Source organism: Lingula anatina, chromosome 1 (assembly GCF_051362555.1).
Source record: "Lingula anatina isolate TDL-2025a chromosome 1, LinAna3.0, whole genome shotgun sequence".
NCBI classification, from domain to species: Eukaryota; Metazoa; Brachiopoda; class Lingulata; order Lingulida; family Lingulidae; genus Lingula; species Lingula anatina.
The window spans coordinates 39,524,401-39,542,320 of NC_141767.1; the positions used below are offsets into that span (position 1 = coordinate 39,524,401).

A 17,920-nucleotide genomic window follows, 5' to 3' on the forward strand; every position below is an offset into this window, starting at 1 on the left:
TTCTTTTAAGTGAATGTTGTAAGGCGCATTGAGATTTTTAATGGAATGCGCCATAGAAAAATAAATTATTATTATTATTATTATTATTGAAGTAAAAGAACATCATAAAGAGATGAATTCATTTAAAATGAAAACAAGCTTGAGAATGAAGTGTTACACTGCAAATTTTAATATAATCATTTCAGAGTGTGTCAGAATTGGAACAGAAGTGGGAAATGGAAGTAGAAGAAATCAGGCAAGGTCTGCAAAAACCTGAAGCTGCTTTCTTTGCAGATTATTATCTTGTGGAGGTAATATGATGTGGGTCATGCACTGATTACAATTAGAAACCTGAAAGTCTGATGATATTTATATTTTCTATTTAAAAAAGTATAAACAGTTTTAAAAGAAAGATTTGGGGAAAGTTTCCATGGATTAAATTACATAATATAGCATTTATCAGTGACGTGAATGTAAATTGCAACTTGATGAGCTGTATCTCTTAATCACACAGATGTTGATTATCATATTCATTGCCACTATCCTTTTTGTTTCAGAGCAAAACAAAAGAATTAGCCATGCTATGTTACATTAAGGACATACAGTTTGATGGGACAAATGCTGAAGCAGCTGTTAATGCCCTTAGGTATGCACACATTATATTTTTCAGATAAGTTATTATTGCTGTTGTTAAGTTCAAGAATAATTCCACTGTGGAAGGTTTTTCATTGTTAGTGCACATTTCAATTGAAATTCTCTCTTCTTTTGGTATAGGGAAAAACTAGAAGCTAGTGTTGCCAGTGACAAAAGTGAAGAGGCTCAGGAAAAGATGCCCAAGACCAAAGCACTTGTGGCAGGGTTGTTAGAGAGGTTAAGCCTTCTACTACAAGTGAATATCCCTCCTGACCCCAAAAAGCCAGCATTACTGAGGAATCTTTCTCTTGTACCTGAGACCAACTCTCCTCAGAGTGAGTTGAGAACATTGCTTATAACAACTGTAATCTTTTTAGAGATGTCTAACAGCAATAAAAGAAAGATGTCATGGTGAAAGATATCATTTGGTGATCTGAAAACTATATTTAATAAATAAATAATGCGGTCGTTATTGTAAGGATTGGATTTATAAGTACACACATACTTGAACACTTATTATTGGGTGAAAGAAAAAATTGAGTAAAAATTGATTGAATATTAGATCGTAAATTGGTTAATTACACATTTCACACTCTTAACAGTGGTAAATGCCATGATAAGATCAGACACAGACATTGTCAAGACCAGCCCTCCCTATGGCAGGTCCCACTCTGCTCCTTCAGAAGTATTGGATGACAGTGTTATTGAGATTGTTAAGTTGCAAAGGTAAGCTTTATTAAAAATGATAGATATGTAAGCTTTGTTATTGAACTCTGCAAACTTTTCTTTCATTATCAAGACAGTGTGGCACAGCTTAAGGATCTTCCTCCCATTTATCCTGGAATTAACATCGATTTTCATCAAAAATTCTACATCCAACCAAAAGAATTGTGCCATCAGAAATTACTTTTGGTTGTCCTCTCTGCAGAAGCCTCTTTATTTCCTTTTTGATAGTTTAGGACAGTTTGCCAAAATTTAAGTTAACATACAAAATTTCGAGTAAAATTTTGTTCATTCTCTTGTTCAGGAAGAGGCATGCTCACAAGAAAACTGCCAGCATTCTACAGGACTTAGTAGAGGATGACAGCAAGGATAAACCACCTTATGTTGTGTTAATTGACCTTCTCTTTTCCTTCATGGGTAGCAATCCTGAACAGGCTGTAAGTTAATTTGCTTGTGTTGCTTTGTACTAAAGATAATTCAAATTCTCGAATAGCATGAATATTAATCAGTTTTTGAAAACATGTCTAGGAAATTTGTATTTGTTCTTTTAGAGTTTAAATTTTTAATGTTGCACCATTGTACCTTCACATCTTGAGCTTAACAAATATCTAATGTGCTTTTGAATAGGTTTCTTGTGAAAGCTTCTTAGCAGCAGCCAAGGTGAGGTGGAAGAGAGGTCAGACACGCAGGCAAGCTTTAGTTCACATGAGGGAGTTGCTGACTGCAGCTTCCAGAGTAGGGGGTGCTACACATTTGGTGGCTGCTGTGACTTCTGTCTTGCAACATGGACCCAGGTTAGAGTTTGATAACCAAATCTCAAACATTGTTCTTGCAATTTTCAACTATGTTTATTAATTCAAATGTCACATTTTATTTGAAATTAAAAGGTGGTTTCTCTCTATCAGGATATCTGAACTGACATGTGGAGGCATGGTGAATCAAGTACGTGATGCCTTTGCAGAGACTATGACAGCTGTGGTTCAGCTGGCAGCCAGATATCCCATTGCATGCTGTAACAGCATTGGACTACTCTGTATCATTCCATATACAAGGTGAGGCTTAATATCTAGTCACATTTCAGCTCCTTTCAAAGTAAAACAGATCTGCTTTTGATAATGAAAGAAGAAATAAATAAAGTTGTATTTTGGGAACCTACTGTAACATTTAAAAATAACAGCATTCATCATATTACTTTTGTTTATCCGTCTAGGGCTGAGGAGAAGTGTTTGGTGCGCTGTGGTTTGGTTCATCTTTTAGATAAGTTGTGTAGTCTAAGTAACTGCCGTGGTGACACCTCCAGCACAGACAGTCAGTCCACCAGACAGAAGGTGTCTGCCATGGCCTGGGCAGGGTTCCAAGTGCTGGCTAATAGATGTGTCATGTGGGAGCAGGAAGAAGGTAAGAAGGAAGGAGACTATTCGTAGACTTCTGACTTTTTTTGGTGGTGTTGGTGTTTACGGCATTAATGGTATTTTTCCGAGTATCCAACTTATTGGGAGCCAAAAAGTCTCAACCCTGCTTCTGGTGGAAGAGAAGTATTATTTTGAAATGGATGTGTGTGAGTAAGCTGGGGTAGGGGTATTCCTATCTATATACATCTGTCTGCAAGGCAATGAACTGAAATAAATATTGCTTGTTTATTTTGAGGATGTATCATTTCAGGCATGTATCCTGATGAACTAGAGCATTCAGGGCTGGCAAGGCAGGTATCTGTGCTGCTCACTAACCACCTGGCTAGAGCCACAGAGGGCAGTGGAAATGAAGCAGCAGGGAATGAGGCTCTGCAAGAGGTTCTTAGTCTCTTAAACAATCTGTCCAGGTAACTTTCGAGGGATTTATAGAGAATTTGATACTTAATTTACATCTATCATGTTCCTCGTTTCATTTTGAATCAATACAGAAGCATGCTTAAAGATGTTTTAGATAGGAATAGGATGTACGAAATTCATCACTCAAATTATTGTGTTGTATTGCATTGTTGTTATCAAATATTACAGAAGCAGAATGGGCAAGGCCATCCTCAGTCAGCCAGCTTGTGTGTCCAAACTGCTGTCTTTATTACTGGATCAAAGGTAAAGAACATATGAAATATCTAGCTACATGTAATACTGTGGTCTTGATCTCACTGTTGAGTAATTTACTCTTTACAGAATAAGGATCTTTTTGCAAGAAATCTGAGAAATTGTGTGTAAGTGCCAGTCAAATATATTTCTTATTTGTGGTTTTGCTACTTTTTCTTTTATTACTAGAATAGTACTTTGGCAAAGTTTTGTTGTATAATTAGATGAAATACTTTTTTCAGACCATCTCCCAAACTGGTTCTAATCATCCTGCAGCTGTGCAGAGTGGCCCTCCCCTTGATGAGTGCAGATGACTGTGAAAATGTAGAACTCTCCACTTGGGGAAGAAACCTGCCTGCAGCTTTAGTTGATGATGATGATGCTTCATCTATCAAAATAACCAGTTTATTATTAGCCAAACTTGGAGATTTTATTGTACCAGGTAAAATGATGAATTTCTTACAAGTGACAGCAATTTGTTACAAGTGACAGCAAACTCCTGTCCTGTTTAAATATGAAATAAAATATGGCATGGCATTTTCCTTTCAACAAGTAAATGCCTAAATGTAGTTACATTTGATTTTGGTTTTGGTTGGTTCACTCGTGGTTGATTGTAAACCTTTTTTGTGTCTAGGAGGTAATGTGACCACATTCAGCCACCAGCCCTCTCTGGATGGCTCTGGAGCAAGAGGTGCATCTGGCCATGACAGGGACAAGAGAGATGATGCTGACATGCAGGATGGAAGACTGTCCGTATTTGTGCACAAAAGAGATGATCAGTCTTCTCATGAGGTCATTCAGCCACTACTTAGGTATTGGAAAACAGTAATATATGTATACATCGAATAAAACTCATCATCAATTCTCTTGATTCAGTTTGTTTGATTTGTAACAAAAAAAGAGTGCACCATTACTTATTCTTGTCAGATGTGAAAATAGTGCATTGCCTAATAAGACATTGGAAGTAATATTGTCATACTTTTCCTTACTTCTTTCTTTCTTTTTTTCTTTCGTAATAAATATAATTTATTTCTTTTTGTTGTAGCTCTGATAGTAGACCTTTCCGACTTGGAGGTGGTGCCAATATGGAAAGAGTTGTCAAGATGGACAGAGAAATGTCAAGGGTAGGTGAGATAGCCAAGTGCAAATATATATATATATGAGAGAGATATAAACCCTATAACCAGAGTCCTTTTAAATGTGGCATGTAAAAGGAACTAGATAGCATACAAGATTTCTCTGATATACAAGTGCATTTAAATGTGGCTTGTAAAAGAGCTAGATATCATACAAGATTATGTACAAGTTTAATGATTTTGATATTTCTCCAGACTGGTAAAGCTGAGATCACAACCGAGGAGGCCAGTTCAGCCCTGAGGAAGGCTGCCAAATGGGCTCAGATGGGTCTGATAGTCAGCACAGGACCTCCTGTGGACAGCCAAGCCCCAGAGACCGCTGCTGTGGACAAGAAAAAACAGGCTTTTGAAGTCACTTGTAAAGAAAAGAATTCAGAATTAGCCAGGTTTGTTAAGATTGGCTGAACTCATATTTGATATAAGAACAGAACTTAACACACTCTATTTAGCATCACTGTCAAAATGCATTTGGTAAATGTCACAAATGTATGTTTAAATCCTGTCATTCTCAAAAAATTAGGGAAATATCAATACTTTTTGAAAGAACTTTTATGAATAAGAAAGTTTTGTTTCTCTCAACAACTCTATTGGTCAGATTTGCAAAAAGATCATTGGCTGTCATTGAATATTTTGACTTGTTTGCAGAACTGATCCAGTGAGGCCATTCATCAGTGGACAAGTTGCCAACAGTATGGCTGCAGAAGTGATAGCTCTGTTACACTGTCTTCTCACAGCCCCAGAGACTCACACTGCTCAAGTTTGGGCAACAGCTGTCAGAAAGGCAAGATGTTCTAAATTTGATACTAATTCTGTACTGTCTCTTGATTTTGTACATCCTCTGAGATACATGCAGCTCGAGTCTGGGCAAGATTTGTCAGAATGGATAGATATTGTCATGGAAAAATGGTTAAATGGTACTCTTTACAAATTACTATTATTTATATGTTTTTCTCTTATACAGGAGCTAAAGGTGTCCTTTTTATCTACATTGATGTTCATAGCTTAATAATATTTACCAAATGATATAAATGAAAGTTATTTTAATTGCTAAAGTTTCATTGGTAATCATTACCAATTTTCCAACTCTCAAGGTGCTGACCAATGCCTTGGAATACCTGCCCAGCCTGATCAACTCTGTGGAGAACATAGGCTCTCCCAGGTTTAACCAGCATGAGATCATGGACATGGCCAAACAGGCCAATGCGGCTCTGGCAGCACTGGGAGGGTTCACAGAGACCATTAAGCCAGGATGTGAAGTAGAGGTACATATGATGTATGATCTCACCATTAATAAGTTAAAGTATAATGGGATAGCCTTTTCCCATAAACATGAACATTTGTGTTAAGAATTTTTTCATTTTAATTTTTACAGTATCTCTGTGGCACCACCAATAGATATTTTAGAAGCAGCATATGTATTTCAGATTACTGGAGCAGGTATAGAGCACTGTACAGGGACAGTATTGAGTGTGTCAGAGGAGACTGGCCTTGCAGCTGTAACTATGTCACTTCTTCCAACGGAGGACTCCGACAACCCAGCCAGATATGGGGACACAGTTTCTGTACCTGTTCGAAGATTAAAGCCACCTAGAAATGAGGTTTGGGGTCACTGTTTGAAATACTTTTTTTAAACAAGCCATTTTGAATTTAACAATCTATCCAAATGTATTTCATAAAGATTGGACTTTTAAAAGTAAGTGTATAAGTAGCAATTTAAGACTGAAATAACCTTCATTTCTTTCTAGACCCTAGATAATTTTCTAGTTTTCTAATTTTCTAATTTTCCAGCCACTCCCACTACACCAGCTGTCTATGACTGATGCCATAGTGGCTGCTGTGCAGTGCTTGCTGCTGCCCCAAAACACCTCCAGCTCCCCCCTCTCTCAGGCACTGCCAATGCATGGAGATGGCAACAGTCTGGCTAACCAGTCTTGTAGGGTTGTGGCAGAAATAAGAACACGGTAAGAGATGGAAAGAACCTGGCTAACCAGTCTTGTAGTGTTGTAGCAAAAAAAGAACAGGTTAAGAGAGAACAGAAACTTAGTTTACCATTTGTGAAGGGTTATAAGAATTCAGGACTAAGTAGGAGTTGGTAATTAAGATACTGGCTAACTGGTGATTGAAAGTTTCTAGTGCCATTTTGACTTGGCCGAATCTTTTGTGGGTTCACAGGTTAGCAGGTTTGCAAAACTCCTCCCATGTTGTTAGCATTTAGATACACTTCTGTGTTTTATATCTTTTTCTTATTATGAATATTAAAGTCAGATTATTATTGTTTGTCATTACAGAGCTTGTATGGTGTTAGCCAACTATCTGAGGGACATCACATTCACTAGCTCTTTCATCCAGCACTCCAGTGCTGCCATAGATATCCTGAAGTCCCTGTCTAAGGACTGTGGCAGTGGTGACAGAAGACAGGTCATTGAGAGTCAGTGTGACAGACTCAGAATGCTCTATAGGGACTGTGCAAAGCCACCACTGCCTCCTAACAAGGCTGAAGTTAAAAATGTAAGAATGGTCAATATATTTATGGGACATGCATCTAGAAAGAAGTAGCTTGTTTTTCATATTTAATTGTTTCCATTTGGTCATCTAATTTTAGCAGCTCTTATGCAGTGTTTGTTTCACTGCAACACATTTAACATGCAGGAACTTTATATTTTTAACTGTGAGACAGGAACTAAGTCCTCTTTTATTGTGTCTGTTCCATTTGTAAGTTGCAAATTTACATATTGTGGAGAAGTAATAAAAGCAGGCTCTCTGTTATTTCAGAACAAGGAGATAACATGGGACACATCCAGGTCATTCCCAACAGTGAGGTCATGCATGTTCACTCAAGGCCAGACCACTGTTAACTTCCTGGGAGACCCAAGTGCTGGCAGTGGGCTGCCTAGAGGAGTCTTTATTTATGCCAACCAACCAGTGCCATATCTGGTAAGTCCTAGACACTTAATGGATTCCCAGCAATATTTGATATTCACACTCTGACATTTGTTATTCAAGGACATCTCTTGGCAGTGTTGCACATAGGTCTGTTTTCTATTGGATTTAACTAATTAAAAATTAATGACATTGTTGTGCCCCTGTTACCCCCTGTATAACCCACTTGCTGTATTTCTAGGCACCTTCCTTCTATTGGGAAATAGAGATATGCTGCGTAGGTGATCCACAAGAAGAGAGTGGGCCAACTATTTCTTTTGGGTTTGCTCCAGCTGCTGAGAAGAAAGATGGGGCTTGGACAAATCCTGTTGGCACCTGCCTCTTTCACAAGTAAGATATTTTTATTTGAATCAGTGTATTTGGAAAAAATGCTTCTAATTTGCTTTTGTTTGATGAGTTTGTTTTAATTTTGTCCTTTTATGTCTCGTTAAGATAAACATGTTTTACATTACAGCAGTACGTACAATAATTTTTCAAAGATTCACCAGAAAACTTGATCAGAATCCTTACCTCTTGATGTCTTAAATTGCAGCAATGGAAGAGCAGTGCATTACAATGGCTCTAGCTTGCTACAGTGGAAAAGTGTACGCCTGGATGTAACATTGAATGCGACAGATGTGGCAGGCTGTGGCTGGGAGAGGACAGAAGAGTCTGCACCATTACCAGGGCAACAGGTCAAAGGTCAAGTGTTCTTTACTTTTAATGGAAGACGTCTGCCTGCCACAATGGATGATGTCTCGAGTGGAATGTGGCCTGTTGTACACATACAAAAACGGGTAAGAACATTTAGGTCTTTGCACTGTAGATGAGAAAATCATTGAAATATGCAGATGAAAAAGGTAACTTTTCAACACTTACAGTTTCGTACATTATGATCCAATTTTATTTACATGAAGAAACCAAAATAATTTGTCCAGTCTTGAAATGTACATGGACATTTTGGGGAATAACTGTCATGTTCTACTTATTCAGAACACCAAGATTAAAGCCAACTTTGGAGCAAAACCATTTGCTTATGCTGAGGGTCGAGAACACAGAGATGCTGCAGATGAATGTTCTGACATTAGCCATGAGATACAAGAGATGTTTGAAGTCCTTCCTTTCCATATAACATCAGATAGTGATAGTGAAACCCAAACCACTACAGGCACTGCCACTCCTGACTCCAGTGCCGAGGTGGGCTCTCCTCCAGGTCCTCCTTGTAGGCTTGGGGCAGCACCCAAGGCATCGAGAGGTAAGGATTAAGTTTTCTGATGAATCTGTAAAAAATTATAGTACCAACTGGTATTTACATTTTTGATCACAAAACAATTTCTCACAACTGAGTTTTTTTTCTAGAATACAATACAGAGAGCTCTTTGAACTTCAAGCTGTTGCCAAGCTATGATAACTTCACCTTTACCGGGCCTGACTCTAGGACCCAGCAGGCTAACCATGATGATGAGTCTGACATAGAGGACAGCCAGGATGACCAGTCTACAGAGGACCACTATGCCTTGCTGGTCAAAGCCTGGGAGCAGAAAGTGTTCCCTACCATCAGGAGAAGGTTTAGGAATGAGGCGGAGAGGAAAGATGGCTTAGAACAAATAAAAGGGGCGTTACAGCTTGGTAAGTCTAGCATTATAGCCACAGTTTCTTGATCTGTTGGTTCATGTGAAATTTTAACAATTTTATCTGGTAGAAATTGTGTATTTTACTTTTAATGTAATGCATGGACCTTATCACCTTTTGCCTCATGTTCATAGGAATGACTGACATAGCAAGACAGACAGTGGAGTTCCTCTATGAAGAGAATGGAGGTATGCCACGAGATCTTCACTTGCCTACCATAGATGACATAAAGGAAGAGCTTGCCAAGTTCTCCATAGAAAGAGTTCATAGAGGCACAACTGTGGTGATAAAGAAACCTGAAGATGGTTTATCAGGACAGATATTACCCAAGTGGGCCATACGGGGGATGCTGAAGACACTGGGGCTAACTGGAGTGGTTTTGGATGTGGATCAGGTAATGACACATACAATTCTTTACTAACTAAAGGGTTGATTTATGTTCAGAGTTTTTCTGGCATAACTGGTTTATTGTAAATCAGAGAGCTGCATGAGAGGGAAACGTTTATAGCACATCGTCTTAAAAGACAAACATATGAAAAAATTTATACAAGCCTCTTGTGTATTTGATTCAAATACATTATTCTTTAAATCTGTAAAGATACAGAATATTAGAAAAGAAGAAAACAGATTGTTTTCAACATCAGAATAATGAGTGAATGCTTATAGCTAAGTCAGTAGTTATAATATAGATAGCGTTAATTGAACTGGTTTACTGAAGATGAGCACAATTTCTTTCTGGTTCAGCCCAATGAGTTGGTGCAAGTAGAGACATATTTGAGGAGTGAAGGTGTCCTGGTCAGGTTCTGGTACCCTCTGTCCATACTGGAGAGACCTCCACAGGGGTTTAGGAAGACCAGTATTGTGGGACAACAACCTCTGGATACATCTAATATACTCATACACAGGTACAGAATACAGTATAAATCATTCACAAGTATATAACATTCAAGGTACAGTATATAGTATGCTCAGATACAACAGACTACATGTTCATACATAAGTACAGCTTAATTACAGTGTTGTTTACTCTAAATTAAAAAAAAAATGACTGAAATATTGAAACATGGTCAAGCTTTTGGAAATTATGTGTTACCAGAGTAACACATATTTTGGAAATTATGTGTTACCAGAGTAACACATATTTTGGAAAATATGTGTTACTCTGGTAATCAGTGACAATCAAGTAATTATTACTCCCTGAAAGGAGTAGATAACTTGTGTGAGGACAATTACCAAATGTTTAGATGAATGCTGGTTTTCGTTAAAGCAAGGTATTCAACTTGATATTACAGAGAACTCTTGAGAGTGGAAGCTCAGCTCACCAGAGCCTACTGCCGTGCTGCACTACTGGAACTGATAAACCAATGTAACAGCACAGCCATGGAGGCGCTGTCCTGCACTACCAGTCTATCAGGCATGGCAGCCAGTGCAGCTGTGCTACAGGAACTGGACGTGGAGAACCTACAGCTGCTCTCTAATGAACTGCTCTCACCCCCTCAGGCACATGGCTGTATTGTGGCCACCTCCCTGCTGACCTCCACCTCCCCTAGGCAGTGCCTGTCAGCTAACACATGTGCTCTATCTGATGTATTCTACCATAATCCAACCAAGCTGAAGGAAGAACTGAAGATTGCCATATCCAGAGCAGCAAGCCAAGGAGAAGATTACCTGATTGAGTTGACTAATCAGTTGTGTGTTTGTTTACAGGTAAGGCCAGACACAAACATGTCAGTTAACCTACTTACCAATTTTGTCTGGCCTAACAATAACTTGAAACTTCATGAAAGATGCAAATTTAAATATTATTTTTTCTATGATCAGATATTTCGTAAAACCACATTGTTATAACTTTGTGTCTGTCATGCATGCTCTTTAAAAGTTCAGTGTAATGAATGTTTTTCTCATATTGTTTTGCTATAGATCTCTCCAGAGATGTTTCCAGTGGAAGAGTTTTTGGTGACAGAGGTGAAGACAAGCACAGATGTCTACTTTCCAGGTGCCTCGTTCTTGGTCATATCATGCAAGAGAGATCCAAAAGTCTCTAAGAAAGAGTGAGTGTCATTTTTATATTCATTTATTAAAGTGCACCACATGTAGGAAATAAGTATGGTTATTTGTCTTTTTATGTGAAAAAGCACTTAACTATCAAACGGCCTTGAATGTGATAAAAAGAATAAATGAAAATAGAAGCTTTGCAGATATAATTTATGTGGTGGATAAAACAATCTTTTAAATTTTTTTCAGGAGTTCTCCCTACAAGTCACCATGGGCCAGAATCTTCACATACACTGGACACCGCATCAAGAAGAATGGACAGTCCATCAAGCAGGAGGTGATCTCCTACCCCAGGGACACCACCTCCACCAGTAACACCAATGACCAGTATGCTCCAGTCATTATCTCTGCAGACAGGGTCCATGTGAGAGTGGGTGTGTCTCCTCCCCCTGGCGTTATCCTCACCATTCATGCACTCCCACCACAGTTCCCACTGTCCGTGGCCTATATGGAGACCTTATTGTCACAGAGGAAGACTGCAGGAGGCGGAGGACCCACTACTAGAGGGAAAGTCAGAGACTCCAGTAAAGAGACTGATGGTAGTCTCTCTAAGTGGAATTTTGAGGAAGTTAGCATCACACCTTGCCCTTTGCAAAATGTGATAGAACTTCTGGGGAGTTACTTGCTGAGGACTGATATCCCAGCTGTGATCAAGGAGAGCATTTTCCACATCCTGGCCCAGGCCTTAAGGGTGTGGAGACAGAGCCATGAAGAAGAGGTAGAACCCATATTGTTTCCAGTCAAGACAAACCTTAGTGGATCCCTGGGGGCTTTGTTACAGCTCCAGACTGAACTCAAGAAAGTGTATGAGGAGGAGAGTGCCTCCTTCCCTACTGGTACCACAGCCAGTGGTGCAGGCATGGGGTTAGGGATTGGGGACCAAGGCAGATTCACCACATATTTCCAGGCTCTTCTTGAAGCTTGCTTGGCCATAGCAGAGGTCAGTTCTCCCACAGTTGGGCCACTTGATCCTGCGGCTAGTAAAAGCCTGACTTCACCTCCAAGTAAGGCCAAGTCAGCTGCTCCTCCAAGTCCAATGTCTAGCAGTAAGAGGAAGAAGCTGAAAGCTAAGCGTGACAGGGACAGAGAAAGAGCAGGAGCCCGTTTTGCAAGCAGCCCTAGGACGAGTGAGAGTGACAGTGGTTTACCTCTTTCTCCTGCTGCTAGTGAAACTCCGAGCTCCAGCGAGACCTCTGTGAGCCCAGCCTCAAGTAGCACAAGTGTGGGTACTACTACCAGCACTAGCAACAGTAGTATGAATAAACCAGAGGATATGCTTTGGTTCCACAGAGCTCTCACCATGTCACAGATCCTTAGACACCTTACAAGTGGAGAAAAGCAGGGAGAGGTGGTCACAAGTGATGCTGTGGCTGATGCCTTCAATACTCTCGTCAATCCATCAGCTCACTCTCGACTCATGGTTATTGCTGGTATACCTTCCAGTCTGGACACGGGCCTAGCTTTCCAAACAATTCTCAAAATCTGCAATGTGAATGGTGGGCTGTTCAAGAATGAGATATTTTTACCAGTTAAAGAGATTCTGATAAACCAGGAAACAGAGGGTGGAAAAAAGAATGCAGACCAAGGTAGCAGTAAGTCAGCTGCAGCACAACCTGGTGGTGCTGGTACCGCAGGAGTTGAGGGCACTAGCACCAAAACACAGAGTGAGAAAGATGAAGTTCCAAGTACAACAGAACCCGCAGAGGTGTTAAAAGCCAAAACTTTAAAGGGATATGCTGTTGTAGAATTGCGATCCAAAGCCAAATTTGAGAGTGTCAGGAAGGCTATATATAAAAACAAAGTATTCCTTCAGGTTTTGAATTTCGACCCTGATGATATGGTTGACATGCCAGAGGATCTGCTGTCTATATCTCCAGTGAATCAAAGTTTGTTTGCTGATCCCCAGGGCAATGATGCTTTGGATGAGTACTTTCAAAGCAAGTTGGTAACAGGACAGGACCTCACAGATGGTGCTATAGGGGCTCTGACAGATATCTACCACAGCTGTTATATAGCTGTACAAAAACTGAGCCCAGAAGAAACCAAGACTGAGTCAGGTTTTATTTGTTTGACCAAGGACCAGATTATGATGCAGACCCCTGGTAACCTCCTGCATCCATTTTTTACCAATGTAAGGCCTCCAAAGAAGTCACTGTCAGAGCAGGTGACATATGCATTGAGGCATTATGGGATGTTCAAAATGGTGGACAAAGAAGAGCCGTGAGTATTGCACATTTGTTTAGCAGTGCCTTCTTTGCATGATGACTTTGAAGACAAGGGAATTAAAGATTCCCAGAAAATTAGAAATTATTAAGTTTTACCACTTCTTTGCTTCAGTACTTGAATTAAGAAAGGTTATTTGCTGATGATATTTCTAACTGTCGATTACAGTAGCATCCCTCCAGAGAAAGGCAAAGGTAAAACAGGAAGAAGAAGCTCAAAGACCTCCAAAGAAAAGCTGGCAATGGGAACCACTAGCAGTGGGAAGTAAGTTTTTAAAGAAACAATAGAGCATTTTTTACTTTAATATTTTCTCCAAAATATCTATAAATTTTTGTTCAGATAAAATGCTAGATATATAGCTCTTGCATTCAAGTTGTCTTTATTAGTATGTATGAATCAGTAATGAAATCGGTGTTTATATGTACCATTCATAAAACAATGTATGTTGGGTTGGATTGTTTGTGACAAATGTATTATTTTCTTAGAACAAGTCCAAGAGAGAAAAAGAAAGCCAAAGAAGCTTCAGAGAAACCCAGCAAGGAGGAAGGTACTCCAGAAAGCTCATCAAAACAAACCAAGGTAAATCTGGGTTTTATGTCAGACATTTGTTCAGCACAGGATTTTTACACCAAACATAATTTTACTTAAGAATTAAGCAATTTTTTTCTACTTTCCACAACCCATCCTTTCTCTTGTTTTGCATCATTTCTAATTAGACAAATTAATCCTGAACATATCATGATTTATTAAGACTGACATGTCTTCCTGACATTTAAAATATCAACATCACATACTTTTAATTTAGGGGTATTATTGTTTTTAAGGTCTAAATTGGGAAAGTTAATTACCTTTGCAGGATATTAATGTCTTTGGGACAATTTCAAATGCATTTTGTATGTCTTAAACACATTTGAGTATTCCAACTTATTCTTGAAAATGAATTTGATAATCACTAAGACAAAGTATTCATTCAAATTACATGAATGCAAATTAAATTGTTTATTTTGTGACTTCGTTTGGAAACAGTAGATTATTAAAAGTAAGGAATGGTTTGTTTATACATTTTCTCTCCAGGAGGCACCCAAAGATGAAGACAAGCTGTTGACATTAAATGGATTTCTACAGTTTGTGCTGGAAAAATCTAGACAAGATGCCAGATCAGTGTGCAAATCACTCCTATCTTGTGGTTATGATCTTCACTTTGAGAGGTAATCAGTCCTTACCAAAAAAAGTAATAAATCTTGTCAGTAGGCTTCTATCAAAGAATTAGTATTTTGTATTACCAGTTAATGTATATAACTGTTAACATGTTACATTGACCTTTTATTCCTCTTTTTCAGGTGTTCTTGTATCGACCTTGTCCAGGCTGAACAGATGTCCAAGGAGTGGACTCTGGACATGGACTTTGCTTTAGTTCAACATGTGAACAATCTTTGTTGGCACTTAGCTGTGGCTCCTTCTAGGCTGCATCCACATGAAATCTATCTCTCTGAGGAAGATCTCAGCAATGCATCCTATTCATGCTTGCAAGGTTTGTGCAGTGGGTAATACAACATAGAAATATCATAGTAGGGCTTATTGTGTTATGATCATAAGACATAATAACAGCAGGGCACCTTCACTTGAGCCAATGCAAAGACCCCAAAACCTCACTGAGAATATTTTACATAAATGCAAAATTTAAAAAAATGAAATCTTTTGTTTTCATAGGGATACCTCTAGAAAGCATCAGACTCAGATTTGCCTTGCTGCAATCCTTAAACAACAGCCTGGAAACATTTTTCCTGCCCTTGGTTGACCTTCGACCTCACAAAAGTTACAGCTGCAGCACAGCAGCACTTCTGACAAAAGCCAGAGGACTAGTATTTCATGATACCAAGATGACTTTCCTAAACAGAGTACTCAATGTAACAGCCAAGAGGAAGCCAGACCAAGCTGCTCCAGAGATTATTTTAGACCCTCTTGAAAATGTCGGGGGTTAGTTTGAGTTTTTGAAAAATTATTTATTTCCATGCACATTGCTCTTTTAGTTCATTTTAAGTCCACTTTGTTTTCATAGAAAAGTAAATTAATTTGGGAAATTGGACAAGACTTATTTGATAATATATTAAAGAACTCTTGGATTTACAGTGAAGCATAAGAAACCATATAAGTTTAACCATCATTGTGACTATGTTTCAGGAGAGAGAAGAGATGTATACCAGTACCAGCTGTGCCAAGCCTTCCGTCAGCTGTCTCAGGTACTGTCCACCCAGCTCTGTGTGAGGATAGCTGCTGGGGGAGACCCTACATATGCTTTCAATGTCAAGTTCACTGGGGAGGAAGTCCATGGCACAAGTAAGGGACATTGATTTTGTTTAAGTTGTCACTGAGGACTATTTTGAAATTATTGGAAAGGTGCTCAACTTTTCTGATCTTGGATAGTTATTTTTCATTTTCCAGGATTTATTACATCTTATTGTTCTTTTTATTTTGGGCATATCAGATTTATCATATGTTAGTCTGTGCAAGTCTTCAATGTCTGATGTTGCTGGATTTGTTTTCAGGTGGTTCATTCCGCCACTTCTTGTGTCAGGTAGCTAGAGAGTTAGAGACTCCAGCCTTGCAAATGTTGATGCTCTGTCCCAGTACAGCTGGGAGCAGGAACAAAGGCAAATACATCATGTCTCCTGGAGGCATGTCATATCCTATGGAGAAACTGCTGGAGTTTGTGGGACAGGTAAATTGTGTTTTCCCAGTGCCATACTGATAATTGGTTACTACATTGGGCCATGAATAGGGAGGATTTAAACAGAAAAAAACACACATTCTTTACGATTTGGATTAACTGAAACCAGTACATGTATGAAATACAGTGAAGTCTATTTTAATTCTCTTCTGCACAGTCAGTTACCTTAAAACAATTGAGTGATACAAAATGTGCATAATAATATTGAAATAAATTCCATTTCAAAACGTGCACAAGGTATATTATGTCAAAATGAAAAGGTCAAAAAAATAATACATTGGTTACAAATGTATAATTGTAAATCAGTATAAGAAAGTGTCACTGAAATACAAAAAGACTACCTTTCATGTGTGGACAAGCAAGTGAATATGACTTCCATTTTATTGTGTTGTTTTTAGTTGTTCGGCATCACTATAAGAGCAGACATCCCTCTGGGTTTGGACTTATTGTCAGTGTTTTGGAAGAACTTGGTGGGCATTCCTTTGGACCCTGCCACAGACTTGCAGGAGGCAGATATACTCACTTACAACTACATCAAGAAGTTTGACACTGTGAGTAGCATGGATTGAATAGTTAGATTATTACAGTACAAGTGACAAACTGTATTGAGAATCAGAAAAAAAGATGAAATTAGTCTCATACATGTACAAGGCTCGTAAACAGACTTATGCTAATATGTTTTTGACTTAAATGATTTTCAAGTGCCAGTACAGGAAAAGAAGCAGAAGGAGAATGGAGAAAATATTTATTTCATAAGTTCACACCAGGATTGATTTAATTAATGATATTTTTGCTCAAAGATATTTCACCATAATACTGATATTCTATACTGAAATTTTGGAACTATTTTAATGACACAGAAAATGTTTAGTAAAAAATCTCACTTTTTTCCAAGGTTGAAAGCGATTCTGAGCTTCAAGTTCTGTTTGCTGAGACCTATCCCAGGTTGACATATACATCTCTCAGTGGAGATGAAGAAGAATTGATTCCCAATGGAAGGAACACCTTTGTCACGTAAGTTGTCAGTATTAGGAAAACCTCTTTGGTCAATATCCTATTGGTACATTTTTTTTAGATTAAATTATCTTTTAAAGTTTTCATTTTCACCTTTTTTCCTTGTAGCTGGGATAACAGACATCAGTATGTGGATGCTATCAGACAGTACAGGATGAGAGAGCTGTCATGTGAGGCCAAGGTGACAGCCTTCACAGCAGGGCTGGCATCCATTGTCCCAGTCCAGCTGCTGTCTATCATGACACCACATGATATGGAAGTCAGAACTTGTGGGCTGCCTTTTGTGGACTTGGACTTTTTAAAGGTACCAGTATGCTTCTCTTGACAATTGGATAAATGACCCAAAAAAAAAAACAATTAGCAGAATTTATCTCAAAAAGGAGTTTAGTTAATTGAACTTAAAAATGAAACTATTATTATAAATAATAAGATAAATTTGAGATAAAAATTTAAAAAATATATATCCTGATTTATCTTGACCTTTCCACTTTCAGGCACACACAATGTATCAGGTTGGTTTAATGGAGTCAGACCCACACATAGAATATTTCTGGGCAGCCCTGGAAAGTTTTAGTCAGGATGAACTGGGCAAGTTTGTGAGGTTTTCCTGCAATCAGGAACGTATTCCAATGACCTGTCCCTGCAGGGAAGGCACCAATGACTCCGTGCATGTGCCACCATACCCCATGAAAATAGCTCCACCAGATGGACCAGGTAAGCGTCACAAAAAAGGATCAATACACTCAGTGTTAAGTTTGAAAATTAATTTAAAAGCTTATTTTATGCCCCAACTTCTTTTAAAAAATGAAAGGGAACAC

The 17,920-nt window shown here is 38.6% G+C and overlaps 1 protein-coding gene across 2 annotated transcripts in view; it reads left to right on the forward strand.

The window, feature by feature from the left end:
* Nucleotides 1-17,920, forward strand: part of LOC106151352 (putative E3 ubiquitin-protein ligase HECTD4) — a 29,604-nt gene that overhangs the window by 9,485 nt on the left and 2,199 nt on the right. Inside the window, exons 23-62 of one of the 2 annotated variants that reach the window (XM_087000574.1) lie at nucleotides 186-290; nucleotides 537-625; nucleotides 754-947; nucleotides 1,215-1,338; nucleotides 1,640-1,772; nucleotides 1,963-2,129; nucleotides 2,241-2,387; nucleotides 2,546-2,733; nucleotides 2,998-3,154; nucleotides 3,333-3,407; nucleotides 3,638-3,837; nucleotides 4,030-4,207; nucleotides 4,441-4,519; nucleotides 4,727-4,917; nucleotides 5,177-5,312; nucleotides 5,623-5,793; nucleotides 5,956-6,129; nucleotides 6,320-6,492; nucleotides 6,820-7,039; nucleotides 7,304-7,465; nucleotides 7,653-7,801; nucleotides 8,004-8,247; nucleotides 8,444-8,705; nucleotides 8,810-9,079; nucleotides 9,217-9,476; nucleotides 9,827-9,987; nucleotides 10,375-10,789; nucleotides 11,003-11,133; nucleotides 11,327-13,357; nucleotides 13,529-13,624; nucleotides 13,846-13,939; nucleotides 14,435-14,568; nucleotides 14,701-14,891; nucleotides 15,071-15,337; nucleotides 15,542-15,697; nucleotides 15,907-16,079; nucleotides 16,487-16,639; nucleotides 16,984-17,102; nucleotides 17,223-17,406; nucleotides 17,597-17,816. In XM_087000574.1, coding sequence (XP_086856700.1) covers nucleotides 186-290; nucleotides 537-625; nucleotides 754-947; nucleotides 1,215-1,338; nucleotides 1,640-1,772; nucleotides 1,963-2,129; nucleotides 2,241-2,387; nucleotides 2,546-2,733; nucleotides 2,998-3,154; nucleotides 3,333-3,407; nucleotides 3,638-3,837; nucleotides 4,030-4,207; nucleotides 4,441-4,519; nucleotides 4,727-4,917; nucleotides 5,177-5,312; nucleotides 5,623-5,793; nucleotides 5,956-6,129; nucleotides 6,320-6,492; nucleotides 6,820-7,039; nucleotides 7,304-7,465; nucleotides 7,653-7,801; nucleotides 8,004-8,247; nucleotides 8,444-8,705; nucleotides 8,810-9,079; nucleotides 9,217-9,476; nucleotides 9,827-9,987; nucleotides 10,375-10,789; nucleotides 11,003-11,133; nucleotides 11,327-13,357; nucleotides 13,529-13,624; nucleotides 13,846-13,939; nucleotides 14,435-14,568; nucleotides 14,701-14,891; nucleotides 15,071-15,337; nucleotides 15,542-15,697; nucleotides 15,907-16,079; nucleotides 16,487-16,639; nucleotides 16,984-17,102; nucleotides 17,223-17,406; nucleotides 17,597-17,816 — 8,773 coding nt within the window. Of the gene's footprint in view, nucleotides 1-185; nucleotides 291-536; nucleotides 626-753; nucleotides 948-1,214; nucleotides 1,339-1,639; nucleotides 1,773-1,962; nucleotides 2,130-2,240; nucleotides 2,388-2,545; nucleotides 2,734-2,997; nucleotides 3,155-3,332; nucleotides 3,408-3,637; nucleotides 3,838-4,029; nucleotides 4,208-4,440; nucleotides 4,520-4,726; nucleotides 4,918-5,176; nucleotides 5,313-5,622; nucleotides 5,794-5,955; nucleotides 6,130-6,319; nucleotides 6,493-6,819; nucleotides 7,040-7,303; nucleotides 7,466-7,652; nucleotides 7,802-8,003; nucleotides 8,248-8,443; nucleotides 8,706-8,809; nucleotides 9,080-9,216; nucleotides 9,477-9,826; nucleotides 9,988-10,374; nucleotides 10,790-11,002; nucleotides 11,134-11,326; nucleotides 13,358-13,528; nucleotides 13,625-13,845; nucleotides 13,940-14,434; nucleotides 14,569-14,700; nucleotides 14,892-15,070; nucleotides 15,338-15,541; nucleotides 15,698-15,906; nucleotides 16,080-16,486; nucleotides 16,640-16,983; nucleotides 17,103-17,210; nucleotides 17,407-17,596; nucleotides 17,817-17,920 lie in introns of both variants that reach the window. The other variant, XM_087000573.1, reaches the window with a different exon arrangement.